Genomic DNA, 26,439 nt, shown 5'->3' with positions numbered 1-26,439 from the left:
GATGTGACAACTCAGTATTTTAAAGTGTCTATAGAATATGCGTGAGTGCGCTCATAAGATGAATGTATACATATATACACGGCCATATGAAATTGTACTGTGTTAGAAAAAAATACTCCATCTGTATCAAAATACTTGTAGTTAGGAGAGACTAGTACAAGCTCCCAGTATTTCGGTATAGAGTAGTACGAGTATATAGTTTCATGGCATCAACTGTCGGTCACGTTGGAAAAAAAAATGGCATAAACAAACATGTGGGACACCAGGAGACGAATAAAAGAATAGACGAACATGACGACCATCGTGGTCTTCAAGTCAGGTGATGTTGGGTGGACTTCCGTCCCGGCGCGCACACATCATCCCCCCGTTCTCTTTCTCTCCCTGTCTCCGTCCGTGTGCCCGGAAATGGCGGGCGGGGGCGAGCTGGTGGTCAGCTTCGGGGAGATGCTGGTGGACTTCGTGCCGACGGTGGCGGGGGTGTCGCTGGCGGAGGCGCCGGCCTTCCTCAAGGCCCCGGGGGGCGCGCCGGCCAACGTCTCCATCGCGGTCGCGCGGCTCGGCGGCGAGGCCGCCTTCGTCGGCAAGCTCGGCGACGACGAGTTCGGCCGGATGCTGGCCGCCATCCTCCGCGACAACGGCGTCGACGACGGCGCCGTCGTCTTCGACGCGGGGGCGCGCACCGCGCTCGCCTTCGTCACGCTGCGCGCCGACGGGGAGCGCGAGTTCATGTTCTACCGCAACCCCAGCGCCGACATGCTCCTCACCGCCGACGAGCTCAACGTCGACGTCATCAAGAGGGTACGCGAACCACGACTCTCCTTGTTACCGGTTTCTTTGTTTGCGATCTGGGGAACCAACTCGATCCCATCGAATCGAGCGTAGTAGAATCTTCGGCCAGTTTCTTGGATCCGGACGCGAGCGCTAGCTAGGTTTCTTGTGCTGCTGATTTGGTGCGCATCAGGTGGAATTTTCTTCGTCCTGTTCCTCTTGTTTTTCTAGGTGTCCTTTTCGTTTCGTGCAATTCGGGGGCTGAATCTTCCTTGGCAAATTAGGCGGATCTTGGTCGGATTTTGTTGTGCCGTCCGGTTGGTTGGTACTGTACTTGTTCTTTTACTGGATCTGTCTGATACTTTAACCCGTGCCATGTACAACAGTAGAATCCAATGTGAAGCATGTTTCGTTGTGATGCACAATAATTGAAGATTTGCGAGTGTTAGCTGATTTGCTATGTCGGATAGATCTTGTCATGGTTAGCACTAAAACTTTTGAGAAAATGTTTGCACATTTGATACTACCTCTGTTCCTAAATATAACAAGTGTTGGCAGTTCACCAAAACTTCTTATATTTGGTACTGTGAAACTGAGACGTAATTTCAGAATTGTGCATGTCAGGTAGTTCGTTCGATATGAACATCTCCAGGACCATAGTCTAATGTCCTCAGCACACCTACGGATGACCAAGTTAACCGATTCATCAGCTCCATTGAAGATGAGGGCACCGTGGCGTTTCTAAATGTTCCACATGGTAGTGGTGCAGATCATAACTTTTTTTTTCGAAACGGAGAAGCAGGTGATCAACATTTTCATCCATGGGGCAGGAGGTCATGTCGGCTTGTATGTATAGTTCTATGATGGAGAACTACCACATATCAGGTGCTGCTAGATGCTTCAACTGTTCATGGTTAGATTTGTGCTCTGCGTGGAGAATTTATAAGAAAGTGTTCAACTCTAACGATATGACTCTTAAATCTGTTGATTTCTTTCGAAGTTTCTGTACTGCACTGTTCTACTATTTCTTCGAGGAAAATGACTCACAACTTGTAATCCAAACAGGCTACAGTCTTCCATTATGGATCAATAAGCTTGATTGCTGAGCCTTGCCGGTCGGCACATCTGCGCGCCATGGAGATCGCCAAAGAGGCCGGCGCGCTTCTCTCATATGATCCGAACCCAAGGGAGGCATTGTGGTCATCCCGTGAGGAGGCTCGCACCAAGATCTTGAGTATCTGGGACCAGGCAGACATTGTCAAGGTCAGTGAGTCTGAGGTCGAGTTTTTGACTGGCATCGACTCAGTAGAGGACGATGTTGTCATGAAGCTCTGGCGCCCTACCTTTAAGCTCCTCCTGGTCACTCTTGGAGGCAAAGGCTGCAAGTACTATGCCAGGGTATGCTCTACAAGTTTTTACAATCTATTGTTAGTGCTGGTTGTACTTTGTATGTCAAATCTAAGCTTCACTGGGCTTTGCTTTGTATGCACTCAGGACAAGTATATAATAACTCTTGCACAATTACCATTGAAAATTGAAGACTCATGCTGTAATTGAGACTTGAACTTTGTTGTATTTGACTATAGGATTTCCGTGGAGTTGTCCCGTCATACAAAATACAACAAGTTGATACAACAGGTGCTGGTGATGCATTTGTTGGTGCTCTGCTCCGGAAAATTGTCCAAGATCCATCATCATTGCAAGTAAGCTTGCCTACAAGCATTTCCTTCAGCATTACTGTGCTAGTTTTAATCTAGATCTGTATGTCTCATGCCCTTTTTCGTGCATAGAAGTAGGTGGTTCACTAATTCCATATCTGCTGGTTGCTGCAGAATCAGGAAAAGCTCGAGGAGGCGATTAAATTTGCCAATGCATGCGGAGCAATCACCACCACAAAGAAAGGGGCAATCCCTTCATTGCCCACAGAAATTGAGGTCTTGCAGCTGATGGAGAATGCATAGATGCTTAATGATTTCGCTAGCTTCTAATTCTGCAAGTTGTATGGTACGCTGATGGAGAACATTCAGTTGTAGTGGATGATATTTTGTACCAGGCATAAATGGAATCTTGATCCATAAATTCTGCTGGACGGCTCTTTATGATCTCTGTTCCATTTCTGAGCTTCTTTCGGATGTGAAACGGAGAGAATTATGTTATCTGTAATCCTAGAGTGCTGTTGCTGAGGAATATGTGCTGTAGGCTTTCTTTTTTAGTTGAGGCAGATCCAGAGAGGTATACTTTAGTGATCTTTATGTCAACTTTGAAGTGCAACAATATTAGAATCTCATGTTGTATTGGAACCATACATACCTCTTTCAGGTAGTATTGGTTTCGATGCTGGTATTACGCTTTGCTCTTATTTAAACTTATTCATCAATCATCTGGGTCTAGTAGGTAGGAAAGGAAATGAAACAATAGAAAACAGGGCATCCTTTCTTTGTGCTGAAGTGAAGTGGACAGTTTAAAGCGTGATAAAGAATCAAATATGCAATCAAACTTAACTGGCGACATGCTTGAAACTTGTTAAGAAGAGCCCCGTCGACCTGTTAACCGGATTCTCCATGCAATCAAACGATGTGACACCTGTGCGCCGCTCGGGAATGGCTGTTTCATCTCGTGGACACCACCTCCCATGAGGAGTTCGCGGAGATATTACTCATGTTATGTGTAGTTTGTACGCCAAGCAGAAAGACCATCCATTACATGAAAGGCAATGAGGCCACTGCGGCGTATGTGCAACTGGCCATGGCCAAGCCAATATACAGGGAAATTTGGGCCCAGTTCTTTTGGGTGATTCTTTCAGAATCTTGAGGATCGACCCTCCACCCAGCTTCTCCCAGAATCTTGTACCCATATTTTCTATACAATTTGTTCACATCCTAACTAGTTAGAATTGTAAAAAAAATATGGGTTTAAGATTCTGGAAGAACCTGGGTGGAGGATCGATTCTCAAGATTATGGGAGAATCGGCCAAAAGAACTGGGCCTTGGTAGGCTATGGAGTAGCCAGGAGAGTACATCACGGGATTAGGTAAAACTACTACTAGCCCATTGAATAATGAACTACTTATCTATAAGGATCTAACTAATCAACACGAATTCGATCTAGGAATGGGATTTGAAGAGGAGAATTATGCTGTTCCGCCCAACCGCCCTCACAACATATTCGAATTGCAATTGAGGCTCATCCCTCGCCTGGCCGAAGCCACCTACTTCCGTTCCAAGTTTTAGAAATGGAGAAGAGGAGTAATATAAAGGAGGAAGCCATTACACCCTTATCGCGGAGTTTACCGTCACTGGAGACGAGGGCCAGACCATGATCGAGGGGCGTGAGGCTGATGACGATGACAGCAGCAGCAGCGGCGGATGTAGGGCTCCGCAGACCCAAGAAGGTTCGAACTCTGGGGCGTGTGCGAAGATCTCAACCTCTCAAGTCTCAAGCTCGTCGCCCCGCCGGCTAACTACGTCGAACGCACGCGAGCGGGGAAGAAGATGGACACGGCAGTTTACCCAGGTTCGGGCCACCTTGCGGTGTAAACCCTACTCCTGCTTTGTGGTGGATTGGCCTCACGAGGGGTTGAGGATGAACAAGTACAGTGGATGAACAACCTCGCGAGAGCTATCCTGGTGAGGGTGGAAAGGATCTGAATCTTATCCCATGCTAACCTCCAGCATTCTCTGCTTTCAGTCCTACTGTCTCTGCAGGTTCTGCTGACATCCTCTGTCAGTTTGGAAGTGAAGATGGCAAACAATTTATCCCTAATAATAAGAAGGGTAACTTTGAATAAAAGCATTGCCAACAAATGAAAGTGGAAGATGGGACGCAAAGCAAACTACTAATTGATATTTCACATGTTAAAATATTAGCACAACCTACTAGTACACTTTATGCAATGTATAATTATCTATTTGGCAACACGTCAACTTTAAAGCTTTACACTCAAGATATCTCAGCCAAGTTATTTGCTACATTCATATACTCTCTAGAAACACTACCAAGTTATGTAGATACTTAGGCATAATATCTAAAATGGTACATACAAAGACATTATGTAGATCAAGGGCATGCATTAACTCATAACAGAACCTGAAAATGTTTGTTTGTTCAAATTAAATGAGAAATCATTATAACAAAAGATTTTCTCAAACAACCCAATTTAGACAATACAATAAATTGCAAGAAAATCTAGTTTCAATTAACACTATATTTTTTGTAATGATAAATATTACAATTGTATGGCAGATTGTATCGTAATATAAATAATTATTTTTGCATTGTTAATGATACTATTTCTGCCGAAATGTAGTTGCTCATACGGTACATATGAAAACATCATGCATTAAAGGCAAGCTGAATTATGGTAAAGTAAAAAAGTTGAGTATAAATCTTGTTCCGGAGAACAAATATTTAGATTCAGTCGAACTTGGTCGGTGCATTGACGAAGTCTAGGACCGCCTAGAGGAGATACAACAGACTCGTGTGACACTTGGGGGGGAACTTGTTGGTGTATTGTTGGAGTCGGTCCCGAGCCGCCGAGTTGCCTCTAGAAAGTCGTTGCCAACCTCCAGACCAAGCTGTATGAGATGGATGACACGTCCAAGAAGGTATTTCTTGTAATTGGTGTTCAACGGGTTCGTGCATATGTGAGATTGCGCATGTCTTACAAGGTGTTTGTGGCGCGGTTGAGGAGGCAAAGCTTGTACTTGTTTTGGATTTTCCAACACTTCATGGTGACCTTGTCCAGCTGTTCCATCATGTAGTGCCTGGAGCGGAGGGGTGTCACACCCGTCACCACGGCTCGAACTCGTTCCTCATCCATTTGTTGCTGACTAGCTAGCTTCTTGACATCTTCGAGTTTACTGAGTCCGTGCTCCTTCGCGACTTCATTAGCGCCTGGCGCTGCCTGTGATCCTTTGCGGGTGCAAATGCAACATTGTTTAGAGAACCTCACACAGTCCCTAGTATCTAAATCGAGACTTCTTCATTTATATTGGCCATGGAAGCAATATAATATAGAAATCTCTGTTTGTTAGAATTTGGCATACAAATCTCGTTGTTCACATTGTTTGTATACACACATGGATAAAGAATATTCTTGTCCCATATGGATATGGGTTGATCTTGCGGGTGTTTGACCGCTTTAGCCATATCATTCATATCCCGACTCTGATTGCGTGTTCTTCATCTCGCCTTGAATCTATCAACGTACTCTTGATCATCAGATTGGTTCCCACATTTTTGGCCAACAAACATTATGAGGAAAATCATGGACGCTCAACACCTCCACCAACCATTGATCTTGTTTCATCGCTTCATCGCCCAAGCATCATCCAAGTGTCCATTGGATACCATCTACATCAACAACCACCACGTCCATCACCCATGACTACGTCATCAACAATGACCAATTCACCTTTTGACACCTTCACCGGAAGCAATGCCGATACCTACTTCGTCAAGGCTAAAGGTGGCGTGAGGTATCACTCCGTCACAAGCTTTGCCTTTCACCTTGCCATTACCTTCTTTAGCAATTCTACCCTTTGCCATTTCGTTGATCCTATTGAGACTAGCTATTTGAGTATTGCCACCATAGTGACATTTTCATCATATACATCATTGCTATCTTGAGCATCGCATAGTGAGCATCATATACATCTTTTGGTGTTCTTGAGCATCTATCATTGCTATCTTGAGCATCATGTACATCTTCATCATCTTTATCGAAAAAAATGCACATCTTCATCATATACATCTTCTGATGTTCTTTCTACTACCTTGACAGTGAATGAGTAGATCGGAAGTTTCCCCGTAAAAAAAAGTAGTTTGCACATCACTTGGTATCTTGTGTACATGGCTAAACTTGTAGAGGATTTCGTTTCCCTTTATTTAGAGTAGAATTAGGAGAATTTATGCACGGACGTGTTCATCTCAGTTCATGTGTACAGCCGATTTCCTCTGCATCATGTGGTGAGAGGCCAGAGGGTACAGCTACTCAGTCCCTGTGCAGGGTGAAGCTGTCGTACACCTTGCCGTCGCTGGACCGCCGGTACTCGAACTGGAGCGACCTGGCGTCGGACGCCGTGAGCTTGCCGAAACCGTAGTCCATCTCCCGGTACACGCTCCAGGGCGGGGCCACGGCGGTGAAGCTGCTCAGGTGGCTGCCGCCGCCCCCGACGACGACGTGGACGGTGCCTTGCCCGTGCCCGTCCGGCACGCACCTCTCCTCGTAGACGGGGCACGTCCGCTCGTACTGGTGGACGTGGCCATAGAAGGCGACGTCCACCCGGTGGCGCCGCCACAGCCCCTCCAGGCTCTGCCGCGCCATGGGCTCCGCGAACGCCCCGTCGAAGCCGTAGAAGAAGCCCGAGGAGTAGCCGAGGACGCGGTGCGCGATGAAGACCAGCCACGGCTGCTTCGGCCGGTCCACCGTGCCCAGGCAGCGGTCCAGGAACCTGTACTGCTCCGTGCCCTCCCGCCAGTCGTGCTCGCTGTCCGCCACGCAGAACCGGAACATTCCGTAGTCCATGGAGTACCAGAAGTTGTCCCTCTTCTCCGTCGGCGCGTAGTACATGGTCTCGGCCGGCACCCCGCACTCGCCGCCGGAGTCCGTGCCGTTGTACAGCGACCCGCTGTTGGGGAAATCTCGCTCGTGGTTCCCGCTGCAACGTCGGTCGATCACAGAGTCATCCAAGTTATTATCAAAGAGTGAATTGACTCGTCAAATGATTCTAGATCATGAACCTGAAAGAACCGGATGAAGATGCACACCTTGCGATCATGTAGGGTACTCGAGAGGTGATTGGCTCGACCTGCTGCGTGAACTGATCCCACTGCGACAGATACCCGTTGGCGTAGGAGATGTCGCCGATGTGGAACACGATGTCGGTGTTGTCGAGGTCCCTGATGAGCGCGTCGGTGGTGTTGAGTGATGCAGGCTGGTAATTCTGGTACTCGTTGCTTCCGTCCCTCTCGTCCTACAAACCAGGGCAGCATGTTAATTCTCAAGGACGCGTTTTCGCAAAATAATAATAATCTGAAGGACGCATTTGGCATACGTAAAATGTATACGGCAATTGTAACCTGAATAAATAGTTGCTGGCAAGCACATGTTTACCTTTCCCATGTCGCCAAAAATAACAACCCTCTGCAGTGATTTTTGCCCGGGGTAAGGAGGTGCTCTGAAAGATTTAGGCTTGCCCCATACAACTTTTCCATCATGGAGCGTATGTCCAATTTTGTAGTAGTATCTGCAAGGGAGAAACCGCACTGTCAGACCAGTATTACGCACAGGCACAGCTGAGACAATTCTCTGTAGGACAGAGGACTGGAATTTACTCTTTTTCTGGCGATAGATTCTTGAGGAAAGCCGTGTGTATGAAACCTGGATCCCTCCAACCAACACTACGAGCAGGTTCTCCTGCACAACCAAAAGTACAGGGAGAGGAATCAGGTAACAAACATTCAGAACCAAATCAGCACATGAGATGGAACCATGCACCCATGGTACTTGTCATGGCCTCATGGGTATGCATACTGAACGGAACCAGTTCAAACTTCAAACCAAATCAGCACCGCGCACCGTCTAAATTTTTACTATGAGAAGAGTCTACTCTTACCGCAGAGGCTCTCACGACCAAAGGTGACAGTGTCAGCTGGTGCGTGCACGGGATGGCTCCCTTTCATGCCCCATTCAACGAAGGGGTGTGCCTCACTGATGCCATAGCCGCTTGTCCATGTGACAGTCATCTGGCATTGCATAGCAGAAGCCCACGGTTCAGTGAAGTTCCAACAGCAAAACATAAACGGAACCAACAATCGATATGAAGTGCCAGCAAAACCCCACCTCGTTCCATGTTTTCCCGAGCGCTAGACGTGGGTAAACTGGGGCTTTCGGGTTCGCGAAGACGATCCTGTTCGACACCGCGACGAGCGCTGGCTGCAGATGGATTAGATGAAGTCGGTGTGTTCTTATGAATGAGGGAGAGTGGATAGCATAGCAGGATGTGATGTGTTGGTAGGAGTAACTCACATTGGAGAGTCCACCGGTGAAGAATCCGAAGGAGAAATCCTGCCGTTGGTTGATCAGCTGGAACTTGAGAGCCCCTGTCCCTGACCTGTTATATACTGACGAGTAGTTTGCAAACTGATACTGAAACCAACAAAAAAAAGGGCAATTCAATCAAGTTATATAAAACTCTGAAGAATTGTGAAGATTGCTGATACTGAACACCAATAAGTATTTCAAGTTAGAACTTGGCATCCCATCTGAACTGCAAAGAACGTGAAGATTGCTCTGCTCAATGTACAGTATATGGCACTGACCTTTATTGGTGCCGAGCATATGGCAGGGCCAGGGCCAGACCCATGGGAACCAGGGCACGTGGACGCGCTGCAGGAAAGAGCAAGAAGTAATCAGATCAGGGACACCACTTGGTCCATCACTGCTCGGTCGGACCACAGTTGAAAATCTGGACATTCAGGAAACGAAAATGCACTAGAGTAGCTCATACGTACTTGAAATTGGAAGGGGAGAATACCCCGATCCAGTCGCCGTCGCTTGCACGTGGTATTTTGAATTCTACGGTCACCCAAGCCGTATCTTCGCCCTGCCGTCCACACCATCGTGTTAGATTTTCTTTTTTTGTTACGCGGCAAAATGAAAAATCACGGACCAGAAAAAAAAGGGTCAACGGGAATCACACCGCGTGATCACGCGTGCATATTCCATGGAATGTACCATCAGTTTGACCGGCGGCGGTGGGCACACAACGTGGGATCACACGACGCCACGACACGTGACCGCACTAGCACGCGTAGGGTACCATACCATCTCTCTCAGTCCATGGGATGACTTGACTTTGATAATGGGCACCCATGCCATGAATCATCATGATCTTCGGTTCCAACGTCGACACCCACCTAGAGCTTTGGCACTTTGTCCCGAAGCAATTGGGACGGAGGATGCATGCACCTAAGCGGACACGGTCCGTCGAGAAAACGGCCGGCCAAGCAAAGCAAGCATCCCAGGAGAGGAGCAGGACGACTGACAACTGGCCGCTTGTGCTTAGCGTGCGATGTGCTGGGCCAACTGGGCAAGCATGCATGGCATGCCAGCGCGGGAATGAAAGCGACATGCTTCATCACCGCGCATGAACGCTAGCTCCGGCGTCAGCTTGGGAGGAGGGTTGAGCTCAGCCGGCCGCGCAGGACAAGGGCGAGGATTGAGTTATTTGGGGAGTTTCAGGGCAAAATTTGGGGAGTTTCTCGAGGATCGGATCAGCAGTGAACCAAATACGCATGTTTGCTACGGTTTTCTGGAAGAGTTACAACGTTGTAGAGCTAAAGCATGCGCTGCCTGCCTGCCTACCTACCGGTCTGAAGAAGTGAGAACCGTAGTAGTATGGCTGTGTCTCCTCGAGTAACCACGGTGCTAGCGCTACTGCTACTGGGTCGAGCTAAAAAGGCCAATGGAAAGGAAGCCAGAAGGTACGCACCCGCGAGCCGAGGAGGTTGGGCGACGCGCGCACGGCGGCGGAGGCGTCCAGGGCGACGCGGGCGCGGTGGATGGCGACCCGCGAGAGCGGGTGCACGCCGTGGCCGTCGGCGCCTCCGCCCCAGCAAGCGGCGAGCAGGAGCAAGGGCAGGCACGGGGCGAGGCGGGCGCCTCTCATGTCTGCTTGCTCGCTTGCTCTTGTGTCTGAGCAGGCAGGGAACGGGGGCCGGCTTTCCTTTCTCTTCTTTTATCATGGAAGGAAGGAGCAGGCGCCGTGCCGCGACAGGAGAGAGCTCGACTGCGCCTGCGCGAGAGAGGAGAGGGGGCGGGTCGACATGCTGTTGACTCTGCAACGTGTTAGGGCGGCTTTCCCCCTTTTTTGTGGTATTTAACCAGAGGAGACGGGATTCGGGGTGATGCGTCCACATGACACACGAGAGTTTTTTCCACGAAGGCTGTATTTTCTTTTTTGCGTGGCCACCAGGGCTAATTGTTGGCACCAAATACTACTACTACGGGCGACGCTAGGCGCATAAGACTGCTCACGGTGGGGAGTAACATAGAGTAGTAACTTGCCGATGTTACTAGTCTATGTTACTCTCTTCATAGTGGGTAGTAACATATGAGTAGTATCATGAAAGAGTTTATTTATTAGGCTATAGACTCATTATGCCTTGAAATGTGTGATGTTACAATAACTAACTAAGTTACCACAAACCTCTCTTTCCTTATTAATTAGCTGCCGCATAAGCAATCTTGTATTGAAATGTGTGATGTTATTAGTTAAGTTACTCCTATTGTGACTACGGGCCTACAGCCGGGCGCTAGGATTGATTTCCAGGTAGTTTCTTTCTATTCCCGTCCGATTCCTGTTCAACCCCGGGAAACTCTGTTGCGTCGACTCCAAAGGATTCACCGGGCGCTTCACCTGCTTTTTTTCGCACGAGCGATTGGGCTGGAGTCAGGCGCTAACAACGGGCGCTAAAATTCCCCTAGAAAATCTCCTAGGAGGCTTTTGCCTCAACTAGCTGGAGATATTTCTGCGTTGGAGGAAACAGACGCTAGTTGTTTCATTGTTTGACCGCGTAGGGCTTATAATCACAATTAGCGTTGGAGGCACAGGCTCTAAGCCAAACGTTAAACAATAATTCATTTATTTTTTATTCCTAAGCGTCTATGTAAGCGCTTTCCGTTGGACATGCCCTAATAGAAAAATATCGACCGCCTCCCTGACCATTAGACGGAGTTGTGGTTGACCGCCCGATTTATGGCATGTACAACAGCATCCACTCAGCCGTCTATAGCCCATGCCACGTGAAATTTTTTATTACGTGGAAGAGAGAGAATAGGGAGAGAGAAAGAGAGTGTCTATAATTTGGCAAACGGTCGAATCCCACAAATATCGCTACTTACCGATAGCTTTTCCACCGTTGTACGTTGAGCCGTCGGTAATTCCTCGTTTCCCCTTCCCAACTGCCTTATCCCATGATTCCAGATTTTTTTTTCAGATCCTATAATTTCAGGGTGCTACAGATGGGAAATAGACGATCTATTGTAGAGGTCGTTTTTACTACTGTCTATAGTTGACCTGGAAGATTGTTACAGACTCAAGGTGTCTCAACTAATGTACATGCCCTTACCCATGTAACCAACCATCTTTACAACAAATGTATCGTTACAGTTCTCCCTTTGAAACATCCTACTTGTTGCAATAACCGCATTTTCACCAACAGAGGTCATGTTGTCGAAATTTTGGCAACAACGGTGTTGCTGCAAAAAAAATTACGATTTTTATTTTATTTTTTGCAACAGAGATCCTGTTGAAGAAATTTTTCACAAGTCAGAATGTGCTTGCTGCTGTTGACTTTGATCTCAAGTTCACATATGTGCTTCTGTTGTTGACTTCGGCACGGTCTTTTGGCCTTTCCTCATCGACGTCCTTCGATACCTGGGTTTCGGAAGATGTTGGATCGAGTGGGATTGTCATCCTCATGTCCACCTCTAGCATGCGGGTCCTCATCAACGGTTCCCTGGGTCTCCAATCGCCATGCCTGCGGCCTGCACCAGGGAGCCCCCATCTCCCCCATGCTCTTCACGACAATCAGTCAACTTGCACCTACTCGATCCCTTTTTGGTCATTTGTTGAAGATGCTCATTTTTTTTAAACTAGGCAAAAGATTTGCCATTTTCACTTATTAAGAGAGAAGGTTTAGAGTTCAGGCCAAAGGCCAGATTACAAAACATCACTCTTGCGGCATTAGAGCATCTACAACCGAGCGCCCTATATCCCTCTCATACGCCCGGGCAGGCCGTCCGGTCACAAAATACCGACCAACCGGAGCTCTCAAACGGGCCTCAACTGCTTGGGCTAGCCGACACCCCTCATATCCGTCCCAAATGTAGGGCGGGTATGAGGCGGTCCGGGCACGCCCGGGCGCGTCCACCACGTCAGTCCGACCCACCGCTGGCCCACCCCGACCCCACAAAAAACCCGTCGGACAGAAACCCTAGCTCACTCCGCTCTGCTCTGTTCCCCTCCCCTCCCCTTCCCGACGCTCCCATTTCCCCAATCAGCCAAATCCCTAGCGCCGGCGAGCATGTCCAGCACCGGCACCCACTCCGAAGACGAGGAGGAGCTGGCGCTCTATATTGCGCTCGAGCGCTCGCGGGTCGATACGGGCGGCAGCTCTGGGTCCGGTGCGACGCCCCCTGGCGCCGGCACTTCTCGCCCCGCGCGCGGATCTGCGAGGCCTGCCAGATCTGCTCCTCCTGCCCGACCGCCTCCTCCACCTCCTGCGTCGACGCTGGGTTCTACTGCTCGCTCAGCCGATACCGCGGATGCAGACCCCGGAGTCGGAGGCACGAGCTGCTCGCCCCAAGAGGCAGACGGTTAGGGAGATGGCGGGCGGATCCACCGGATCTGCAGAGTCCGCCCGACGAGGAGGACCATCTCTTTGAGTGGGCGTGCCGCCGGTCACTGACTGAGGCGAAGACGAAGGCCCGACGGCTCCGGAGGCTTCGGCTCGGCATTGAGCAATCCGAGTGGGAGGCGGCGGAGGCAGCGAGGGAGGCGGCGAGGGTGACCAAGCTCAAGCGCCAACAAGACCGCATCGTGAGGCGCTTGCAAGGCTTCATCGTCATCTCCGATTCCTCCTCGTCCGACGGGTCCGACGGCTTCGACGTGGACCCACCACCTGCCGTGGACTCCTACAGCTGCACCGGCGGCCGGAAGGGCAAAGGCCCGGCGCGGAAGTGGTGAAGATTCGTCTTTATTTCATGTTTTTAGTTGTAGTTTGAACTTGTCCGTCGTATTATGTGAACTTTGGCTATCTTTCGATGATCCGGCTGTGATCTTTTGATAAACCGATTGTGCATTTTGTATGTTCGCTCATGATCTACGTAGTTTTGCTATTGATCTTTTGATGAATCAATTGAGCTGGGAGTTGCATGGTTTAGTATGAAAATTGGGGACGAAATATGAGATACATGGGTGTGTAGACGCGGATATAGGAAGTGTACGGTCAGTGCCCGGGCGCGTCCGCGGATGTTTGAGGGACCGGATTTAATGCTTTGCTCCTGCACGGCTCCAAAGCGAGCACTCATCTTTAACCTTGGCCACCAAGACTCCCACCGGAACGGCCGTATTTCAAAAATACTCTAGTGTTTCGCTTCTTCCAGATTGATAAGCATCATCACAAGACGAGTAGCATTCTCGATTGAGATTGGTTGGCGGCATTCCGACTCCACCAATCCTTAACTAATCCACGGCGATCCAATCGTTGAGCTGGACATCAATTTTGCCAATCACTCAGTTTAATCCTATCCTATTAATTACTGAAGTCTAGTTGGCTAGGGTGTGTGGCGCGCAGCTGTCGACGGCGCAGGCCATGATGTCCTTGTAGTCCCTGGTGATGGTGAAGGCGTCGTGCACGGCGCCGTCGTCGCTGTGGATGAACTCGAACCGCATGGACGAGTGGTCGCTGGCGGCGAGCTTGACGTACCCGAAGCTCTCGTTCCTCGCCACGCTCCACTGCGGCCACGCGCCGCCGGCGTAGCTCCTCAGCCTGGCGCCTCCCGTGCCGGCCACGACGTGGATGGTCCCTCCCATCGCCCCCGCGTAGCTGCTCTGCCGATCTTTGCCCTTGACGGTGCACGTGTTCTCGTAGACGGGGCACATCCGCTCGTAGTTGTGGACGTGGCCGTAGACGGCGAGGTCGACGCGGTGGCGCTGCCAGAGCGGCTGCAGGGCGCGCCCCATGGGCTCCGCGAAGGAGCCCTCCTGCGCGTAGAAGTCGTTGGAGGAGTAGCCGAGCGGGCGGTGCGCCAGGAAGACGAGCCACGGCTGGTGCTTCCGGTCGGCGCCGGCGAAGCAGGCGTCGAGGAACGCGTGCTGCTCCGTCCCGGGCCGCCAGTCGTGCTCCGTGTCGCCCACGCAGAAGCGGAATATGCCGTAGTCGGCGGCGTACCAGAACTTGCCACGGTGCGCCGGCGCCGGCACGTAGAAGTAGGTCTCCGCCGGCACGCCGCACTCGCCGTGCGAGTCGTTGCCGTTGTAGAACCCGCCCGTGTCCATGTACGTCCGCTCGTGGTTGCCACTGCAAGCGCGCACGCAGACATGTCTGAGTCTAGTTCACCTTGAACTACCAAATCAAGCAAGATTCTGAGGGTGGGCGGACGAACCTGGCGACCATGTAGGGGACCTTGGAGGCGACGGGCTCGATCTGCGCGGTGAAGTGGTCCCACTGCGCGAGGAAGCCATTGGCGTAGGAGAGGTCGCCGATGTGGAACACGGCGTCGTAGTTGGGCAGGTCCTTGATCAGCCGGTCCGTGGTAACCTGCGCGCCGGGCTGGAACCCCTGGAGCTCACTGCTCCCGTCCTTTGCCCCCTGCAACCCAACAAGACATAGCATGATCAGTGCCCTGGCTTATAGTACACCTGAACATTTTCTTCTGTGATTAAAAATTCTCACGAGTCCCATGTCGCCGAAGACGACGACGCGCTGCAGGGAAACCTGGCCCGGGTAGGGGGACGCGCGGAAGGTGGCGGACTTGCCCCACGCCACGGTCCCGTCTTGCAGCTCGTGCCCAATCTGATAAGCGTGCCTGAAGAAAAAAAAAATGGCATATATGAGCGCGAAATGTTGGATTTCAGAAGCGAAGTTTTCTGAATCTGATTCAGCTGTCAGAGTTGATGTTCTTACTCTCTGTTTGGCCACAGGTCCTTGCAGTAAAATCAGGTCGACTGCCACCCTCGGACTGACTTGGGTAGGATTATGGCTAGGAAAGAGCTTTTACCCCTCATTTGGATTTCAAGACCCCCACACATCTGGATCACTTTTGTCTTCTCATCACTCGGATTAGCTTTTTTGACCGACTGGGAGCGACACGTGAAAATGTGCTTGAAGAGGTCCCAGTGTGGTCGACAACCCAAGAAGTTTTCGCACATGGACACGAAAGCGGCAAGATACACGATGGTGTTGGGGGGAAAATGATGAAGTTGTGCTCCAAAGAAGTTCAAGAAAGCTCGGAAAAAAGGATGGGGAGGCAAAGAAGACCCGCGGTCGACGTGGGTGGCGAGGAGGACGCACTCACCCTCCTGCGGTCGGGGCTCAGTCTCGTCCGCCGGAAGCCGCGCGGATCCGTGAGGGATCAATCCCTCCTCGGCCAGATCGTCGATGTCGTCCTGGCGAATCGTCGACCGGATCCAATCTCCCTGGATCCAGCCGCGCGGCAGACCGGACCTCGAGGAAGATCCGCCCCAGCTGGACTTCTTCCCCTTCGCCTTCGCCGTCGCCTTCTTCGCGCGCTCCAACGCCACCGTCTTCTCCTTCCCCATCGCAGCAGACAGAGCTCGAACGGAGCAGCGGCGCCGGGGCAGGAGCGGATGCGGTGAAGAAAACAGAGAAGGAAGAGGAAGAATGGGAGCACACTGTTCAAAAACCCCGGACCGACGCCTTATATGAGGTTGCTTCCGAGTGACTAACTTGTGGACCCAGGCGATCTTATCAAATCCCGCAACAGTCGCGCGAGCGATACGTGGCGAAAAAGGCGGCGTGGGAATCGAGGCAGCCCTGCCTTATCCAGCCTGATTGCTGCGGCCTCCTCCGCCCCGCGCGCTTCCCAAAAATTCGAATCCCGCGAGATCCGCGGGCAACAGAGCAGCCTGTCAGACGGAAGATTTTCTCCATATCAACGCTCGAAGCTTTTCAGTAAAAGTTCACTCGACAAAACCAAGAATGGATCAAGGCAACTGAAAAAGAAGTTGATGTCACCGTGTTGATTCATCGATCCCAACCAGACACTCCCAAAGTGCAAGAGCTGAATCGGAAGTATTTCCAACTCCTTCTCCACTCAAACCCTGAACCATTCGGGATCTAATGATGAAGCCATGTACCTAGGGTAGGGTCATAGGCCTGGCCTAGACACCCTCCCAAGGGCATCACCCTAAAGACAGAAGCATTCGAAGGGTACCATCATCCACTCGACCGGAGACATTCCACTAGGAAGAATCAATGTCGCTCGACAGTCACAGAAACCACTCGACATACAGAAGATCTAAAGTCACTCTACGCAACAACGGTCGGGCGTTTACTCATAGACTTAATTATCATTTATAACACTTTATTGCGGACGTTACCTGTAACGCTTACTCTTTATGAACATTGAACCCTGTGTAACGGAGGGGAGCTGGGGTCCTGGCGCACTCTATATAAGCCACCCCCTCCTCTGGGACAAGGGTTCGCACCCCCTATAACTCACACGCGCATAATCCAGTCGACCGCCTCCGGGCTCCGAGACGTAGGGCTGTTACTTCCTCCGCGAAGGGCCTGAACTCGTAAAACTCGCGTGTACAACTTCGCCATAGTTAGGATCTTGCCTCCTCATACCTACCCCCACTCTACTGTCAGTCTTAGATCCACGACAGTAGCTGATGACATGTTGTGTTATTTTGCACAATATGATTGTCGAGGATAAGGGTGATGGTGTAGCCCAACCTATGATTCTAAAGCGCCCAGAGAACAAGTCCAAATCCGGGAAGATCTAGATGCAAATCAGCTTATGAACTTTCATGCATATGCATTAAAACCTTCGAGATCATTAAGTGCACGCGCAGCTACTAGGTGATCTTGTGGAGCATATGTGGGCCACAATGAAAACCAAAGAGCTAATATTTGAGTTGTGCACTTAAAATAATTTTTATGTAAGAACTCTGTATTTTTAGTATCAACATTTGTTATTTGTGTGCGACATTGCCGTATATGATGGACCCGCATGGATTTAATAGTTTGTATTTAAGGTATGTGGCTGTTGAACAACAAGACATATGAGAGGCCATAAATATATAGGAGGTCGGGTTTGTAAAGTCCAGTAGCCCTCTTGACAATCTCTCGTGTGTGGTGTGGACGCATCACCGTGAATCTCGTCTCCTCCGGTTAAATACAAAAGACGGGGAATTCCGAAGCCTAAACCCACACGTTGCAGAGTCAACACCATGTCGATGTCGACCTGCCCCCTCTCTCGCGCAGGCGCAATTGCGTTCTCTACTCTACTGTCGCGGCACGGAGCGTGCTCCTTCCTTCCATAAAAGAAAAAAAACTAACACGGTGGTGTGGAGGACAGGGCGAAGATACGGCTTGGGTGACCGTAGAATTCAAAATACCACACGCAAGCGACGGCGACTGGATCGGGGTATTTCTCCCCTTCCAATTTCAAGTACGTATGAGCTACTCTAGTACATTTTCGTTTTCTGAATGTTCAGATTTTCAACTGTGGTCCGACCGAGTGATGAACCCAGTGGTGTCCCTGATCTGATCACTTCTTGCTCTTTCATGCAGCGCGTCCACGTGCCCTGGTTCCCATGGGTCTGGCCCTGGCCCTGCGATATGCTCGGCGCCAATAAAGGTCCGTGCCATATAGTACATTGAGCAGAGCAATCTTCATATTCTTCAGAGTTTTATATAACTTGATTGAATTGCTTTTTTTTTTGTTGGTTTCAGTATCAGTTTGCGAACTACTCGTCAGTTTATAACAAGTCAGGGAAAGGGGCCCACTTGTTCCATTTCTGAGGATGAGCTGAAATGAAACATCTCAGATAACATTCAATCTGCTGGTTAACTCACTCGGTCTGCCCATTTGTGTTCGGATGATACGCAGTGCTCATATTGAGATGAGTGCCAGTTTTCTTGGTCAACAGTTGCCAAAACTTGCCAGTAAACACATGATCTTGATCAGAAACAATGTAGAAAGGCATACTGTGCAGTTTGTACACGTGATCCAAGAACAATGCGGCAATCTTCATAGCACTGTAAGGGTGCTTCACAGGGATAAAATGGACATACTTAGTAAACTTATCAATCACAACCACGATGCTGTCAAACTGATATGAAGGTTGAGCCCTAAGATGAAATCCATTGTAACTGTCTCCTAAGCCTTTTTTGGAACTGGTAAAGGAGAAAGAAGTCCAGGGTAACTCATTCTTTCAGGTTTTGTCTGTTGATACACAATGCAAGATTGAACAAATTCCTTGAAAAAGTTTTCATGCCATTCCATTTGAACAAGGCATGGATCCCTTTTGTAAGTGAAAGGAAATCCTGAATGACCTCCCAAAAGGGCTAGCATGGAAAGCCAAACAAATCCTGGTCTGGAGGAGCAAATCAGAGGCAATCCAAATAGATTTCTTATACGTGATGAGGCCATTAACCAAAGCATAATTAGGGTTAGAGGTAGAACTAACAACTAACCACTGAAGGAGTTCTTTGCCCTTTTCAAACGAACTTGTGAACTTTCTAAATAAGGAGCATATGTGGGCCCATTACATAAACCAAAGAGCTAAGGTTCGAGTTGTGCATTTAAAATAAATTTTAAGCAAGAACTATGTATTTTTGCTACCAACATTTGAACTTCACCTAAAGCAAGTAGCTACACTCCTTCACAACCGAACAATGAACTAAGCCTTGAATTGTCAGTGGGGCAGTTTGGCGTAAAGAAGCTTCACCACATGTCTTACTAGTACTAGGCTGCCGAAGGCTGACCCCTCGGATGGAGCATATAAGTCACACTTCTGGCCTATTCATGAGCTTACTAGAGATCACCCCAATTGCATAGACTGTGACCAGCAGTCGAGCTCATATAAGTGTGTTCCTCCAAAGATCGCTCTGTAGGATAGCATCTTGCTTACATAAGCTTTGGAACACATTGAGCATTAAGGCAATAGTCATCCTACCATACAGTATTGAGAGTATTGCATCTCCAACGGAGTGGGTTAGTATAGTTACTCTCATCAGTTCATCACTGGCTTGTTTTCCCAGGTCCTACTTCACGGGATCTCCGATCACATAGGTTGGGTTACCACCATGGCAACTCATGTGGGTCTCATACTCATCTCCCTCGATGCACTATCTATCACAACACGTCATAGCCCTTTTGTAAAGGGATCTGCCAGATTCTTAGCCGTATGGACATACTCCAACGCTATCACTCCGGAATTTCTTAATTTTCTGACAGCTTTTAATCTCATTCTTATGTGTTTGTTGGACTTCATGTTGTCCTTTGAACTCTTCACCTTGGTGATAACAGTCTGATTGTCACAGTTCATAAGGATAGCCGGCAAGTCCATCAAAAGATCTCGAAGCCAGGAAACAGCGCCACCCCCAGTTGTGGCCTTCATCACTATACCCAGTCCATAGTTTACCTTTCAGATAGCACATGACTTTTTCAACAGTATGCCAGTGTACAGCACCTGGTTTGGAAACAAATCGGCTCGCCTCATTCCCGCAACGGCGGGCGGCGGCGGAGGAGTGCACGAGGGCCTCTTCTCTTCTCAAGCTCTAATTGAGTTGTGCATTTAAAATAAATTTTAAGCAAGAACTATGTATTTTCACTACCAGCATTCCGTTGTTATTTATGTGACATTGCCGTGTATGATGGACGTGCATGAATTTGCATGTACTCCATTCATTCCTAAATGTAAATCCTTTTAAAGATTTCAATATAGACCGTGAAGTAAAATGAGTGAATCTATACTATAAGAAATCCGACCACTTGTATATCCGCGGATTTGCAAAGTCGAGTAGCCCTGTTGACAATCTCTTGCGCGTGTGGTGTGGACGCATCAGCGCGAAAATCTCGTCTCCTCCGGTTAAATACAAAAAAGACGGGGAATTCCGGAGCCTAAACCCACACGTTGCAAAGCAGAGTCAACACCATTTGATCAAAAAAAAAAAGCAGAGTCAACACCATGTCGACCCGCCCCCTCTCTCGCGCAATCGTGCTCTCTCGTGTCGCGGCACGGAGCGTGCTCCATCCTTCCATAAAAGAAAGGAAAGCCGGCCTCAGACAGAAGAGCAAGAGCAAGCAAGCAGACATGAGAGGCGCCCGCCTCGCCCCGTGCCTGCCCTTGCTCCTGCTCGCCGCTTGCTGGGGCGGAGGCGCCGACGGCCACGGCGTGCACCCGCTCTCGCGGATCGCCATCCACCACGCCCGCGTCGCCCTGGACGCCTCCGCCGCCGTGCGGGCGTTGCCCAAGCTCCTCGGCTCGCGGGTACGCACGCAGCAGGCAGCACCTTCCGACTTTCTTATACGAGTACCTGCTTCCATTGCGCTTTTTAATCTAGCTCTAGTAGCGCTAGCACAGATCAAGCCTGCACTCGTTTTACCCCATGAGATACAGAAAGACGTATTACCAGTACAGCTCTTAGTTGAGACCGGTAGGTTAGGCAGGCCGGCTCTACAACTCTGCAACTCTTTCAGAAAACTGTCGCAAACATGCGTATTTTGGTTCACTGCTGATCCGATCCTTGAGAAACTCCGCCCGTGAATTTAACCCTGAAACTTGCAACTCAAATCCTCGCCGTCCTGCGCGGCCGGCTGAGCCCCCAAGCCGACGCCTTTTTTTTTCAAAAAAGAGGATTCCCGGGCCTCTGCATCAGAACGATGCATACAACCATCTTATTAAAGTAAATAAATAGGTTTCAACAAGGTCTCAAAGTCTTCAAAAGAAACGTAAAAAGCCAAACTTGTCGCTTTCATTCCCGCCCTGGTCCTGGCATGCATACGCATACGCACATCGCACGCTACGCTACGCACAAGCGGCCAGTTGTCTTTCAGTCGTCCTGCTCCTCTCGTCGGATGCTTGCTTGGCCGGCCGTTTTCTCGGCGCGGCCCCCCTCCCCTGGCCTCCCCTCCCGTGCTTGCATCCTCCGCCCTCCCAATCGCCTCGCGACAACGTGCCGAAGCTCGCGGTGGGTGGCCACATTCCAGCGGAAGATGGATCCGATCCATCATGGGTGTCCAATGCGGCCTCCATTATCCAGGTCAAGTCAACCCATGAACCGAGGGCGATGGTACCTACTCTACGCGTGCGTGCGTGCTTGCTAGCTAGTGCAGTGCAGTGAGGAGGATATTCCTCCATTGTTGACGTGCGCTCACTGTTATCGCTCTGCCTTCACACGGCGCGTGCCGACTGCCGCCACCGCCAGTCAAAGCCAAACTCATGGTACATTCCATGGAATATGCGCACGTGATTGCTTAGTCGTTGACCGTATTTTTTAGGTCAGTGCTTTTTTATTTGAAAGGGGTCAGTCGACTGATTTTTTTTCATTTAGGGTCAGCCGATTTGTGGACCGTTGGATGAAGATCGTGTGGCGTCTGGACCTTCTTCTTCCCATACCGCCAAACGTGCCGCCAGCCCTCCCGAGACCGCCTCGCCGCCCTGCCCTCCCCGGAATCGCTGCCCCCGGCCGTCCCTCTAGCCCCACCCGCAATTGGATTTTTTCTCCGGCGATGGATTTTTTCTCCGGCGAAGTGCGCCACCGCCGTCCACCACCGTACCCACCCTGAACCCTAAGATAGATAATGAGGTTGCCCTCCGGCGAGCCCTTCCTTCTCTTTCCTTCCTTCCGGCTCACTCCGGCAAACTGTCAAAAATTGACTGACCCCGATTAGAAGACTGTTATTTAGCTAAATTGTTTTTATTTTGCCGTGTAACAAAAGAAACTGACATGGTGCTGTGGATGACAGGGCGAAGATACGGCTTGGGTGACCGTGGATTTCAAAATACCACGTGCAAGCGACGGCGACTGGATCGGGGTATTCTCCCCTTCCAATTTCAAGTACGTATGAGCTACTCTAGTGCATTTTCGTTTTCTGAATGTTCAGATTTTCAACTGTGGTCCGACCGAGTGATGAACCAAGTGGTGTCCCTCATCTGATTAGTTCTCGCTCTTTCCTGCAGCGGGTCCACATGCCCTGGTTCCCATGGGTCGGGCCCTGGCCCTGCCATATGCTCGGCGCCAATAAAGGTCCGTGCCATATACATTGAGCAGCGCAATCTTCACATCCTTCAGAGTTTTATATAACTTGATTGAATTGCTTTATTTTTGTTGGTTTCAGTATCAGTTTACAAACTACTCGTCAGGTTATAACAAGTCAGCGACAGGGGCTCTCAAGTTCCAGCTGATCAACCAGCGCCAGGATTTTTCCTTCGGATTCTTCACCGGTGGACTCTCAAATGTGAGTTACTCCTAGTAACACACATGACATTCTGGTGTTCTATCCACTTACCATCATTCATAAATAACGCACCGAGTTCATCTAATCCATCTGCAGCCAACGCTCGTCGCGGTGTCGAACAGGATCGTCTTCGCGAAACCCGAAAGCGCCCGTTTACCCACGCCTAGCACTCGGAAAAACATGGAACAAGGTGGGGTTTTGCTGGCACTTAAATGACAATTGTTGGTAACGCTTATATCTGCTGCTGAAGGTTCACAGAACGGCTGGTTTCTGCTATGCAATGCAGATGACTGTCACATGGACAAGCGGCTATGGCATCAGTGAGGCGCACCCCTTCGTTGAATGGGGCATGAAAGGGAGCCATCCTGTGCACGCAGCAGCTGACACCGTCACCTTTGGTCGTGAGAGCCTCTGTGGTATGAATATGATACATGTCTTTGGTGCTCACGACTATCCATGACCATGGTTCTGAATGTTTTTTTTTGGGGGGCAAACGGGTATTTTATTCCACTTGTATAGTGTTACAGCCCGCTAATACAAAGCTTGAAACACTGTCTGGAACTCGGTGCAACCAACAGGCGGTGCTACCTCCAGTACGACCTATATTAGCTAGACAATGAGAATGTTTGTTACTCCTACCTGATATGGACTTTTTGGTTGTGCAGGAGAACCGGCTCGTAGTGTTGGTTGGAGGGATCCAGGCTTCATACACACAGCTTTCCTGAAGAATCTCTCACCAGAGAAAGAGTAAATTCCAGTCCTCTGTCCTACCGAGAATTCTCTCAATTGTGAGTGATACTGTTCTGACAATGCAATTTCTATCTTATAGATACTACTACAAAATTGGTCATAGGCTCCGTAATGGACAAGTCATATGGGGCAAGCCTAAATCCTTCAGAGCACCTCCTTATCCTGGGCAAAAGTCGCTGCAGAGGGTCGTTATTTTCGGCGACATGGGAAAGGTAAACATGTGCAAGCACATAAAAGTTAGTTCAGATCTCTGTAGGTGAAGTGTAGATTTATTACATGATCATACACATTTTAGGTGTGCCAAATGCATGGTCCTTCTGAACTAACATGCTGCGCTGGTTAATTTATAGGACGAGAGGGACGGAAGCAACGAGTACCAGAACTACCAGCCTGCATCACTCAACACCACCGACGCGCTCATCAGGGACCTCGACAACACCGACATCGTGTTCCACATCGGCGACATCTCCTACGCCAACGGGTATCTGTCGCAGTGGGATCAGTTCACGCAGCAGGTCGAGCCCATCACCTCCCGAGTGCCCTACATGATGGCAAGGTCTGCAAGTTCATCCTATTTTGTTTTATAAACAACCAAGATCACGAAGAGCGTTTCCTGAATCATTTCACTCTCTGATAATAACTTGGATGACTGTGATCCACCGACGTTGCAGCGGGAACCACGAGCGAGATTTCCCCAACAGCGGGTCGCTGTACAACGGCACGGACTCCGGCGGAGAGTGCGGCGTGCCGGCCGAGACCATGTACTACGTTCCTACGGAGAAGAGAGACAACTACTGGTACTATATTACACTCTTGTCATCATCAATGGCAGCACTGCAGGGCATGCATCCATGGTGATGGTTGGTTTAACGTTTAACCTCGTGCTGGGCACTTGGGCAGGTACTCCATGGACTACGGGATGTTCCGGTTCTGCGTGGCGGACAGCGAGCACGACTGGCGGGAGGGCACGGAGCAGTACAGCTTCCTGGACCGCTGCCTGGGCAGCGTGGACCGGGCGAGGCAGCCGTGGCTGGTCTTCATCGCGCACCGCGTCCTCGGCTACTCCTCGGGCTTCTTCTACGGCTTCGACGGGACGTTCGCGGAGCCCATGGCGCGGCAGAGCCTGGAGGGGCTGTGGCGGCGCCACCGGGTGGACGTCGCCTTCTACGGCCACGTCCACCAGTACGAGCGGACGTGCCCCGTCTACGAGGAGCGGTGTCTGCCGGACGGCCATGGCACCGTCCACGTCGTCGTCGGGGGCGGCGGCAGCCACCTGTCCAACTTCACCGCCGAGGCCCCGCCGTGGAGCGTGTACCGGCAGATGGACTACGGGTTCGGCAAGCTCACGGCGTCCGACGCCAGGTCGCTCCAGTTCGAGTACCGGCGGTCCAGCGACGGCAAGGTGTACGACAGCTTCACCCTGCGCAGGGACTGAGTTAGCTGTACCCTCTGGCCTCTGTCTGACCACATGATGCAGAGGAAATCGGCTGTACACATAAACTGAGATGAACACATGATGTAGAGGAAATCGGCTGTACACATAAACTGAGATGAACACGTCCGTGCATAGATTCTCCCAAGTACACTATAAATAAAGGGAAAAGAAATCCACTTTACCTACATATCAGTCAGCTGACTTTTCATTTTGTGGTCAATCGATTTTCTGTTCGTTGGATGCGCTTTGAGATCTGTGTTGTTTCATTTTTTCTGTTTAATTCTGTTGTTGGGTTGGGCTGTGTGGAATCGACTGACCCCTATTTTGGGTCAGTCGAATTGCTTCTTGGGCTTTTTTTCTTCTGGGTTACGTTTTTCTTTTTCCTTTTTCCCTTTTCTTTATTGGTTATTTTTTTGTTTTTGTGGGTTTTTGCTGAGTGTAATTATATACATACAAATACTATATAATATGTGACAAAATTTTATGATTATGATTATTTTTGCATATCACGATAAAGTGCAATTTCGGTGCAAAGTTGTGTGCTAGCTTTTTTTTAAAATTTCTCTCTTCTTAAAGGAAATACCAACGCCACTAATTCATTCCTTTTCGGAAAAAAAAATTATTTTGATATTGTTTGTCTTTACTTCATTTTCATAACAAATGTCACTATTCATTTGTTCTTAGATTTTTTTTTTGCGAAAGCTTCACTTTTGTATGCTTATTCTTGCATATTTTTAAAAAGCACAATTTTTATGTATATTTCGTGTAAATTATGTCAGTGTTTTTTTTAGATTCTGTTTTCCCATTTTCTTTGTTCTTCAATGGTAATAACAATGCCACATATTCATTCTTTCTTTTGTGAGTATTTTTTCTTTATTTTTTATTCCGGTTTTCTGTTTCTATGCATTTTTTTCTTTTTTTTATTTCCTTTTATTGGTTATTTTTTTGTGTGTTTTAGTTTTTTTGTTGATTTTTCTTTTTTTTCATTATGCGTTTTTTTGGATGTTGAGTGTGTGTAAATATATGCACACAAGTACTACAAGTATACTTTATGTTAGACTGAGGAAATTTCACTACTATATGTTTCTTCTTACATATTATTAAAAGTGATTTTTTGTACGAATTTTGACGAAATTTTATTTTAAGTTTTTATTTCCATTTCTCTCTTATTTAAAGGTAATACCAATGACACTAATTCATTCCTTCTTTGAAACTTATTTTTTATGTAAATTCTACTAGTATATGTTAGTTCTTGCATAGCTATAAAAAGTGCAATTTATGTGTAAATTATGTGCAAATTTTATCATGATTAATTTTTTCATTCCTTTCTTCTTAAAGGGTTGTACCAATGCCACTACTTCATTCTTTTCTAGAAAAGATTATATTTCTGTGTGTTTAAATAAGTATACACGCAAGTACTATACAACATGTGTGTAAATTATAGTAGAGTGCCAAATTGCAATATTATATGTTCGTTGCACGC

The 26,439-nt window shown here is 49.0% G+C and overlaps 3 protein-coding genes and 1 pseudogene across 3 annotated transcripts; 2 read left to right on the top strand and 2 right to left on the bottom strand.

Moving 5' to 3' along the window:
* The first annotated feature begins 244 nt into the window (after positions 1-244).
* Positions 245-2,955, top strand: LOC123122065 (fructokinase-1). Its single transcript, XM_044542197.1, has 4 exons — positions 245-798; positions 1,834-2,166; positions 2,355-2,471; positions 2,601-2,955. The coding sequence occupies exons 1-4, from the start codon at positions 292-294 to the stop codon at positions 2,727-2,729; spliced, it is 1,086 nt and encodes a 361-aa protein (XP_044398132.1). The 5' UTR covers positions 245-291; the 3' UTR covers positions 2,730-2,955.
* A 3,601-nt stretch (positions 2,956-6,556) lies between these two features.
* Positions 6,557-10,621, bottom strand: LOC123122064 (probable inactive purple acid phosphatase 27). The gene is made up of 10 exons (XM_044542195.1): positions 10,263-10,621; positions 9,283-9,374; positions 9,091-9,157; positions 8,798-8,917; positions 8,612-8,704; positions 8,385-8,514; positions 8,104-8,185; positions 7,883-8,015; positions 7,537-7,742; positions 6,557-7,427 (listed from the first exon to the last, which is right to left on the bottom strand). The coding sequence occupies exons 1-10, from the start codon at positions 10,437-10,439 to the stop codon at positions 6,761-6,763; spliced, it is 1,767 nt and encodes a 588-aa protein (XP_044398130.1). The 5' UTR covers positions 10,440-10,621; the 3' UTR covers positions 6,557-6,760.
* A 3,464-nt stretch (positions 10,622-14,085) lies between these two features.
* On the bottom strand, positions 14,086-15,171 carry LOC123120718 (nucleotide pyrophosphatase/phosphodiesterase-like). Its single transcript, XM_044540706.1, has 2 exons — positions 14,942-15,171; positions 14,086-14,856 (listed from the first exon to the last, which is right to left on the bottom strand). The coding sequence occupies exons 1-2, from the start codon at positions 15,169-15,171 to the stop codon at positions 14,103-14,105; spliced, it is 984 nt and encodes a 327-aa protein (XP_044396641.1). The 3' UTR covers positions 14,086-14,102.
* A 5,428-nt stretch (positions 15,172-20,599) lies between these two features.
* LOC123122063 (probable inactive purple acid phosphatase 27) lies at positions 20,600-25,141 on the top strand (annotated as a pseudogene).
* Positions 25,142-26,439: the final 1,298 nt, after the last annotated feature.

Source organism: Triticum aestivum, chromosome 5D, assembly GCF_018294505.1.
Source record: "Triticum aestivum cultivar Chinese Spring chromosome 5D, IWGSC CS RefSeq v2.1, whole genome shotgun sequence".
NCBI classification, from domain to species: Eukaryota; Viridiplantae; Streptophyta; class Magnoliopsida; order Poales; family Poaceae; genus Triticum; species Triticum aestivum.
Note: the sequence above shows the minus strand (reverse complement) of the source record. Positions and strands in the feature narration are given on the sequence as shown.